The sequence below is a fragment of the Cricetulus griseus genome, chromosome 5 (genome assembly GCF_003668045.3).
Source record: "Cricetulus griseus strain 17A/GY chromosome 5, alternate assembly CriGri-PICRH-1.0, whole genome shotgun sequence".
Classification (NCBI taxonomy): Eukaryota; Metazoa; Chordata; class Mammalia; order Rodentia; family Cricetidae; genus Cricetulus; species Cricetulus griseus.
The window spans coordinates 180,798,301-180,807,777 of NC_048598.1; the positions used below are offsets into that span (position 1 = coordinate 180,798,301).

A 9,477-nucleotide genomic window follows, 5' to 3' on the forward strand; every position below is an offset into this window, starting at 1 on the left:
AGATGAGAGCTGCACAGAGGAGCCCTGGGCCCAGACAACAGAGAGGAACAGGCCTTGCCCAGAGTGTGCAGGTGTGTCTCCTAGAAAGAGGCCTCACCTGAGACCCACTCTCCCTTAGTCAACTTCCCAAGAACAGAGTAAAAAGGGAACTTCCAGGGCAGCTAAAGTCGGGGGTTCCCACCCCACTTTTAGCCGAGGGCACTGAGGCAGAGCCTCCCCTAGGTACGACCATATGGGCATGAATATAATGATGGTTACCAAAGATTCGTCTGGGAGCCTGTACAGGGACATGAGATGGCTGCAGACGAGGAGAGCCTGGACAGCCAGAGGACCTCAGGTATTACAGCCCCGGGGAACCTCAGCCAACGGGGTTGCCCAAGTAGCAGAGGCAAACAGGTTCCAGGGTCACAGACAGGGAAGGGGACACCTAGACTTCCTTCCAACATAAACTGGGCCTCTTGTCATTGAATGATTGAATGTCCTTCGGCTATAACTTCCCTGCACTACGAACACAGATATTAGAAACTGCTACAGCTATCCACAAAGACCGGGAACCATAAATCTCAACCAGACAGGGCTGAACCAAGACAAACTAAAGATGTCGAGAGAAGCTTTAAAAACCCGGAATAGACTGGGCATGAATCTGCCTGCAAACCACCAGGACAAAATGTTACCCGGAGGTAGCAAATGACAGCTAGGAATTGTCCTGTGATGAGCTAACTACAAAGAGGACAGAGTCCACAGCTGGGCTGACTTAGGCAGAGATAAGCTGGGTTGGGTGGGGCTAAACTGATCTGGGCTGGGCTGGGCTGGGCTGGGCTGAGCTTGAATGAGCCAAGTAAAGAAGACTGTACGGGGCTGAGCTGGGCTGAACTAGTTCTGGCTGGACTGTCCTGGACTAGGCTGAGCAAGTGTAAACAAGAGTAGGCTTAGCTGATCTGAATCAGACTAGGCTAGACTGGGCTGAGCTAGGCTAAGCAGGGCAGGGCTGAACTGGCTGGGCTGAATTGAACTAAACTGAGTTGGGCTGGGCTAGATTGGACTGGGCTGAGCTAGACTGGGCTGTGGATTTAGATGGGCTGGGCTCAGCTGGCCTAAGCAGGGCTGATCTGGGTTTGGCTAGGCTGAGCTAGGCAAGGCTGAGCTATGCTGGGCTAGGCTGGTAAGGGCTGGGCTGAGCTGGGATGTACTGGCCTGAGCTAAGTGGAGTATATTCAGCTGATATTGGCTGGTCTGGCTAGACTGGACTGGACTGGACTGGGCTAGGCTGAGCTGGGCTGACCTGGACTAGACTATGCTGAGCTGACCCAGACTGAACCACACTGGGCTGAGCTAGGCTAAGATGGTATAGGTTGATTTGAGCTGGGCTGAGCCAGATTGAGCGAGACAAAAACTAAACTGAGATGGGCCAGGCTGGGCTGGGGTAGGTTAAATTAGGAGGGACTTGGGTAGGTTCAGCTGGACTAGCCTGAGCTAGGTTAGGTGGACTAGGCTGAGCAAGTGTAAACTAGAGTAGGCTTAGCTGATCTGAATCAGACTAGGCTAGACTGGACTGAGCTAGGCTAAGCAGGGCTGGGCTTACCTGGCTGGGCTGAGTTGAGCTAAAATGAGTTGGGCTGGACTAGTTTGGGCTGGGCTGGCCTGAAATAGGCTAGGCAAGCTTAAACTAGGGTAGGCTGGCTGATCTGAATCAAACTAGGCTAGACTGGCCTGCACTGGGCTAAGCAGGGCTAGGCTGAGCTGGGTTGCACTAGCCTGGCCTGAGCTAGGGGTAGGCTGGGTTAGGCTGAGCTGAGCTGGGCTGACCTGAGTTACCTGGGCTATGCTAAGCAAGACTATGCTGAACTAACCTGGGCTAGACTGAGCTGAGCTGGGCTTGGATTGGCTGAGCTGAGTTGGCCTAGATTGATCTGAGCAGGGCTGATGTGGACTAAACTAAGCTGAGATGGGCCAGACTGGACTGGTCTGGGTTAAATTAGGAGGGATTTGGCTAGGCTGGATTGGACTACACTGGACTGAGCTAGGTTAAACTGGGTTAGGCTGGTCTCAGTTGGACTATACTGAGCTGGAGTGGACTGGACTGGACCAGACCAGGATAACTTAGGTTGTGTGGACTGCGTTGAGCTGTGTTAGGCCTGCTGAGCTGGCCTGAGAAGAGCTGGACTGAGCTGGGTTGAACAGGGCTGAGCTGGGTTTAGCTAGGAAAGGCTGGACTGGAATGGGCTGAATTGGGCTAGACTGAATTTAGCTGGATCTGGCTGACCTGAACTGTACTGGGCTGAACTGGATTGCGCTAGACTGAGCTCAGCTGGGCTGGGCTGAGCAGGGTTGGATGGACTGAGCTGTGCTGAGCTATACTAGTCTTGTCTGAGGTGGGCTTAGCTGGTCTGACATGGCCTGAACAAGGCTGGGCTGTGCTGATCTGGCCTAAGCTGAGCTCAGCTGAAAAAGTCTGGGCTAGGCTGGGCTGAACTGAACTGAGCTGGACTGAGCAGAGCTGAGCTGGATTGAGCTGGCTGAGCTGGACTGAACTGGATTGAGCTGGACTGAGCTGGACTGAGCTGGACTGAGCTGGCTGAGCTGGGCTGAACTGGACTGAGCTGGCTGAGCTGGGCTGAGCTGGATTTAGCAGGGCTGAGCTGTACTGATATGGGCTCATCTGGATTGAGCTGGGCTGGGCTGAACTGGACTGAGCTGAGCTGTTCTGGATTGAGTTGGGTTGGGCTGATCTGGATTAACCTGGCCTGAGCTGGGCTGAGCTGGGCTGAGCTGGGCTGAGCTGGGCTGGGCTGGACTGGGCTGGGCTGGGCTGGGCTGGGCTGGGCTGGGCTGGGCTGCTGAGCTGAGCTGAATTGAACTGGGCTGAGCTGAGCTGGGCTGAGCTAGGTTGGGTAGACTAGCCTAAGATGGACTGGGTTGTCCTCAGCTGAGTTGTGCTGGGCTGGTGTGGACTGAACTGGCCTGAGCTAAATTGGTTTACACTGGGTCGAGCTGAGCTAAACTAGCTTGTGTGGGCTGAGTGGAGCTGAGTTGGGCTGTGCCAGGAAGAGCTGGGATAAACTGGGATAAACTGGGCTGAACTGGTATAGGTTGAATTTAGCAGAGTTGAGCTAGGGCTTAGATTTCCATAAGATGGCTAAACTATGCTAGGCTGACCTGAGCTATGTTGAGCTGAACTCGGATGAGTTAGAATGAGCTGAGTTGGGCTGGTGTGGGATGAGTCAGCTGGGCCTGAATGAGCTGGGCTGAACTAGGCTGATCTGGACTGGACTGAGCTGGGATGATCTGGGATGAGCTGAACTGGGCTAGGCTGTGCTGAGCTCTACCAGGCTGGGTGGGCTTTGGTTTGGTTTGGTTTGGTTGGTTTTTCGAGACAGGGTTTCTTTGTAGTTTTGGAGCTTGTCCTGGAACTCACTCTGTAGACCAGGCTGGCCTTGAACTCACAGAGATCCGCCTGCCTCTGCCTCCCAAGTGCTAGGATTAAAAGCATGCACCACCACAGCCTAGCTAGGTGGGCTTATTGATTTGACCAGGGACAGACTGGCACAGGCTAAGATGGACTGGCCTGGGCTGCACTAAACTGGGCTGAGCTGGGATTGGCAAGGCTAGACTGAGCTGTCTAGGCTAAGTTGTTTTGGACTGAGACAAATTGTTAGGGGTCTGCTGGTCTGGTTGAACTTTCTGGTGATAAACCGAACTGGGTGTAAGACAGATTGCTCAAAATCATTTATGGGTGTCTTGAATGTCCTCCAAGAAGGCTGTCCTGTTGTAATCAGATAGACTGACTAGGTAGCACCAAGCAGGCATAACAGTATCCTGTGCTTTCTGGGGGCCTGGCACAGAGCTGGGCTGTGACCCAGGCTCAGAAGAATGTGATGGACATGTGCACACTGGAGAAATGTAGACAGCCACCAAGGTGCCTTCTGAAGTGGTTTTACTCTCTCTCTCTCTCTCTCTCTCTCTCTCTCTCTCTCTCTGTGTGTGTGTGTGTGTGTGTGTGTGTGTGTGTGTGTGTGCTGTCTGGGATACACAGGGGTCATCTGGGAGGCAGAACACTATGTAGGTTGGGATATAGCAAAGGGGAAACCAAAGCAGGACACTCATGTACCTGAGAGACTGAGACCAATAGCCTAGGGAGCAAGAGTCTCAACTCTATCCTGCATATGCCCCAAAACAGATTTAATGTGACTCACAGGGGAACTGGTGGTCCTGGGAAGGCTCTGAATCCCCAGTCCCCAAGACTGGGGTCAGAAGGGACAATCTGGCAATTCATTGGATCTCTGGGGCCCCAATCCCTATGGGGTACCTGTTCCCTGAACTTAAACCTGAGGGACAGCCTGGTCCCTCTGTCAATATCACCTAGCCCACCTTGAAGCTACTACATTCATCCTGTGTAACTGGAGGTTCCTCTCCCTCCCGCCAGTTCCTGAATAACCACTCTGAGTCTTAATACTAATTACAAGCTGTTTGACTGATGGCTCGGGCTTCTTACTGCTGGCTCTACATATACCATCACATGTCCCGTGGCTTACCAGGAATGCTCTGGCATCTCGCTCCTCCAGCGGCTGCTGGCATCTCTGAGATTCCACCTTCTCTTTCCCTGTATCTTTGCTTGGATTTCCTGCCGGGCTGTATTCTGCCTGGGTATTAGCCAAATGAGCTACTTTATTAGCCCATAGTAATAAAACATACTCGCAGCATACAAAGACACCCCACACAATCCTGCAGCCCTAATGCCCTCCAGCCTGCCACCCAGACCTACTGCTTCATTTATGGCCATATCACAGATGACGTCACTGTCACCTGGCTAAATTTCCACATAATTCCCCAAACAAGAAAGAGGGTAAGTTTGCCTCTTCCTCCAAAGCTCAAGTTCAGCCCTCCTGTGCTAGCCAGATGGGTGGGGGGGCAATGAGTGAAAAAAGCCTGGAAGGATGTAAAGAATAGGGGGGTACTCCATGGGTCTGAGAATGAAGAATGAAGACAGGACCCAGAAGGATTCTGACCATCTGAGTCCCATCGGAACGGGGTCCCCAGAGCCCTGCTTCTGTCACAGCCACCCTAATCAGTGTCCCAACCTGCAGGACTACAGTGAGCTGAGGCCAGTCTAACCTAGATCCTTTCTCACAGTGGCTTCCCAGATGCCTGCTGTGTACACCTTAAAGCCCTGTAAATCAGACACTGCCTCCAGGACATTGGGCTGCCTGGTAAAAGACTACTTCCCTGATCCGGTGACTGTGACCTGGTATTCGAACACCAAGAACATGAGCACCTTGAATTTCCCCTCCCTGAGCTCTGAACTCATGATCACCACCAGCCAAATGACCACCTGGGACAAGTCAGCCAAGAACTTCACTTGCCACGTGACACACACCCCATCAGGGTTCAACCAGAGTAAGGAGATCAGAGGTAAGCAGGGCTGGGATGGCTACAATTACAGCAAGAGAGAACATGGTCAGAGCAGGAAGAACCTCTCATGCCCACCTGTGGCAGGAGGATGGGGAGTACCCAGCCTGCTCGGGGGCCTGGGCTGAGGCTTGAGGGAATGCAAGGCTGAGGAGATACTCACAGCTCGCTGTCTCTACCCTAGTGCCAGCCAACATCACCCAGCCCACCTTGAAGCTACTCCATTCGGCCTGCGACCCCGGTCCGTTTCATGACACCATTCAGCTCTACTGCTTCATTTATGGCCATGTCCTGGATGACATCGCTGTCACATGGCTAAAGGATGATCAGAAGATGCCCAATGCATTTCCGAGTTCCGTCCTAATCAAGAAGGAGGGCAAGCTAGGCTCTACCTACAGTGAACTCAACATCACCACAAAGCAATGGATGTCTGACAGCGTCTTCACCTGCAGGGTCACCTCCCAAGGCGAGATCTATGATGCCTCTATCCAGAAGTGTTCAGGTAGGCCCTTACTTGCCTCATGTCTAGACCTCAGGGTTCTGAGGGAAAGGTAGTGTCTCACACAGCCCTTTCCACCGCACAGAGGATGAACCGCGTGGCGTGAGTACCTATCTGATCCCACCCAGCCCCGTGGACCTGTATGTACACAAATCTCCCAAGCTTACCTGCCTGGTGGTGGACCTGGAAAGCAAGGAGAATGTCACTGTGGAGTGGTCCAAAGAGCACAGGGGGCTTTCAGGCTTGGCATCCCAGAGTTCCACCAGGCACCGCAATGCAACGACCAGCATCACCTCCATCCTGCCAGTGGATGCCAGCGACTGGATTGAAGGCGAACGCTATGTGTGCAAAGTGACCCACCCTCACCTGCCCAAGCCCATCATGCGAGTCATCTCCAAGGCCTCGGGTAAGTGCAGGAGATGGAGAATACGCCAGCCCTCCTTCATGGTCGGAGAAGCTAAAGCCTAACTAATGTCTGTCCACAGGCAAGCGCTCAGCCCCCGAGGTGTATGTTTTCCCACCACCAGAGAAGGAGAACAAGGACAAACGCACGCTCACCTGCCTGATCCAGAACTTCTTCCCTGAGGACATCTCAGTGCAGTGGCTGCAGGGTGGGACACTGATCCCAAACACCCAACACAGAACCACAACACCCCTGAAGTCTAGTGGCTCCAGTCACGGCTTCTTCATCTTCAGCCGCCTAGAGGTCACCAAGGCGCACTGGGCACAGAATAAACAATTCACCTGCCGAGTGATCCACGAGGCACTGCAAGATTCTAGGATTCTGGAGAAAACAGTTTCCAAGATCCCTGGTAAATGACGCCTCCCTCCACCCTTCCCAGGGTTCCATGTAGCTGTGGTGGGGAAGGTGGATGGCAGACCTCTGTCCACTGCTGTAACAACTGGGAAGCCACCCCAATAAACACTCAGTGTCTGCTTAGAGCCCTGGGTGCCTGTTCTTGGGGAGGGCGAGTTGTGGACGGAAGTGTCTTGGCATAGAGAAAGAGACATGGCAAGAGAGGGACGGGAGTGAAAGCACAGCTCATCCATCTGGCTGTTGGGTGTCTGACAAATAGGACATCCCAGAGGCTCAGCTTAGCTCCCATGGTCCTTCCTGCCCTTCACTGTGTACAATGTACCTGAAAGAGATCCGGACAGACAAAGAGGAGGTCTCTAGAGGAGTGGCTAAAATGAACCAACCTGAGAGGCCTCAGCACCCACCCCTCAGTCTTGCAAGCTTCTGCTCCTCAGGTATTCCTGGATACTAGAACCCCTTCAGATAGAGAAACGGCCAAGGTCAGCATCTTGAAAGGTGGGGCTCCACATGGACCTGCTCCTTCCCCTCTGTGCTCAGCAGCCGCTGAGGCAGGGCCCACAGCCCTGACCATCTGCCCTGCCGTGTGGTCATAGCAGGCCTGGATCAGGACCTGGTGCCCTCATCTTACTTCCCAGCCTCACTCCAACCAAACTCATCTCAAGGACTGGAATAGCCTACCAGCCTCACAAAGTCAGGAGCATTCATCAATGCCATGTTTACACACACACACTCAAGCCACCATGCCTTGAGATGATTCCAACAGCACAGCACACAGTTGCAACACACCTCACCCATGCTCACACGTGGCCTGTGCTGGGCTTCCCACTGCTGTCTCTAGCTCAGGTCATTCCCAAGCCTTTCCTTTGATAGACTTGAGCCACTGAGTCTGGGCTTACACCCTGCTAGGGATCCCAGTGTCTTCCAGGTGGCCTCCTTCTGTGACCTCAGCCTCCCAGACCACTCTTCTCTACCTGCTATAACCCTAAGACAGGAAGATACACATACGTGAACACACACACACACACACACACACACACACACACACGCACGCATGCAATGCAGGTAGGCTTCATCATGCTCTCTGGTTTAGCAATAGCCCAAAACAAGCCATGCATCCAGAAGAATAAGGAGTCGAGAAGGAGGACACATCCACACCCACCCCAGGCCTAACCACCAGCACATAAGGCTCACACACCTGAGACCCTCATACACACACAGCCATGAATACAATGGAGCCCATAAACACCTACCATATCCAGAGATGAGTGTCCAGCCTTTGTGTCTGAGATACCTCTGAGGCCCACCAATGGCAGAGTCAGCCAGCACCTCAAGGCTGCTTCCAGACCAATCCTTCCATGTCAGCCCCTGCCGTCCCATGAGAGACAGAGGAAGGTGGAGGCCTGAGCTGTGGGAGAGCAGAGACAGGAAAATGGGCTGTCCATAACAGTAAACCAGACAACAGGGAGGCTAAAGCAAGAGTAGGGCCCCTACAAGGCCAGGAGGCCCTCTCTAGAGAGCCACAGGCCTAGGCTCAGAGCCCATGTGTTGTGATCTGCCCCTCAGAGGCCACAGCCAAGATGTGGAACTGGAGCCTTCATGCAGGTCCTGCCAATGGGCCTGTGATCTCAGAGCCCTTCCTGGAGGGCCCTGGGCACTCTTTGAAGGGCAAGCCTGCAGGCTGGATAGAGACATCCTGTGGTCAGAAGGAAATACATGCTGAGGTGGGGGACATCCGGCCACTGAGGGTGCTAGAGTAGGAAGACAGAATGAGTAGTCAAGGTCAGGAGAGAAAAGAGGACGTCTGACTTCCAGGGATGGCCAGAGACTCTGGGCAGTCCCAGAGCAGGTGACATGGGGACCTCTGCCATTCTGGCTTCATTGGGACTACCAGTGTGGGCCCTACCCCTCCCACTGTCACCTGGAGTCTGGGGAAGCTGACTGCCTGGTCCCCCCAGAGCTAGACCTCCAGGACCTATATGCAGAGGAGGCCGAGAGCGAGGAGCTGGAAGAGTTGTGGACCAGCACCTGCGTCTTCATCACCCTGTTCCTGCTCAGCGTGAGCTATGGGGCCACTGTCACCCTCCTCAAGGTGGGGTCCTGTACCTCAGTGGGTGGGGCCAGGGAGGGCTAGGCCAAGCTGCAGAGCCGTCTTCATATACACCTCTTCCCTAGGTGAAGTGGGTCTTCTCCACACCGATGCAGGGTACGCCCCAGACCCTCCACGACTATGCCAACATCCTCCTCACCAGGGCATAGGTACAACACCAACTCCCATGCAGGCCTGCAGCCATGTGCGCAGCCTGAGGCCCCTGCTCTGCCCTGGGTGGTAGGAGGGCAGAACCCCCCCCCCGAAAAAGGACCAGATTCGGGAACCAACAACCAATATATCAGCATCCAGAAAGTTCCAGATCAAAGGCACCAGTGTGGACTGTGATACTACACTCAGATACTTTGAGACAAGCTTTGGAAGAACGTGTCCCTCATCAATTTGACCCGAGTTTTAGGGTAGATGCTGACCACCTGGGCTCACCCCAGACCTATGGGCACCAGGGTCGCTCCATTTTGATGGAATAACCACAAAAAACACAAGGCTCCAGGGACTAAGGCCCCTAGTAGCCCCTGTCCCCACCCCCAGAGCCCAGATCAAAGCTGGGGCACTCAGAATCAACCCAGAACAAGTCCAGGCCCTCGAACCTCAGAAGTCATCCTGCCCCACTGCCCCCAGACATACCCCAGCCTTTCCCTACAGCCAGTG

At 53.9% G+C, this 9,477-nt stretch overlaps 1 gene segment (V, D, J or C); it reads left to right on the forward strand.

Annotated features, from left to right (window-relative positions):
* The first annotated feature begins 294 nt into the window (after positions 1 to 294).
* On the forward strand, positions 295 to 6,759 carry LOC103161201. The segment is given in 5 exon segments: positions 295 to 337; positions 5,131 to 5,418; positions 5,597 to 5,908; positions 5,991 to 6,311; positions 6,391 to 6,759. Coding segments are annotated over 5 exon segments (1,333 nt in total).
* The last annotated feature ends 2,718 nt before the right edge of the window (positions 6,760 to 9,477 follow it).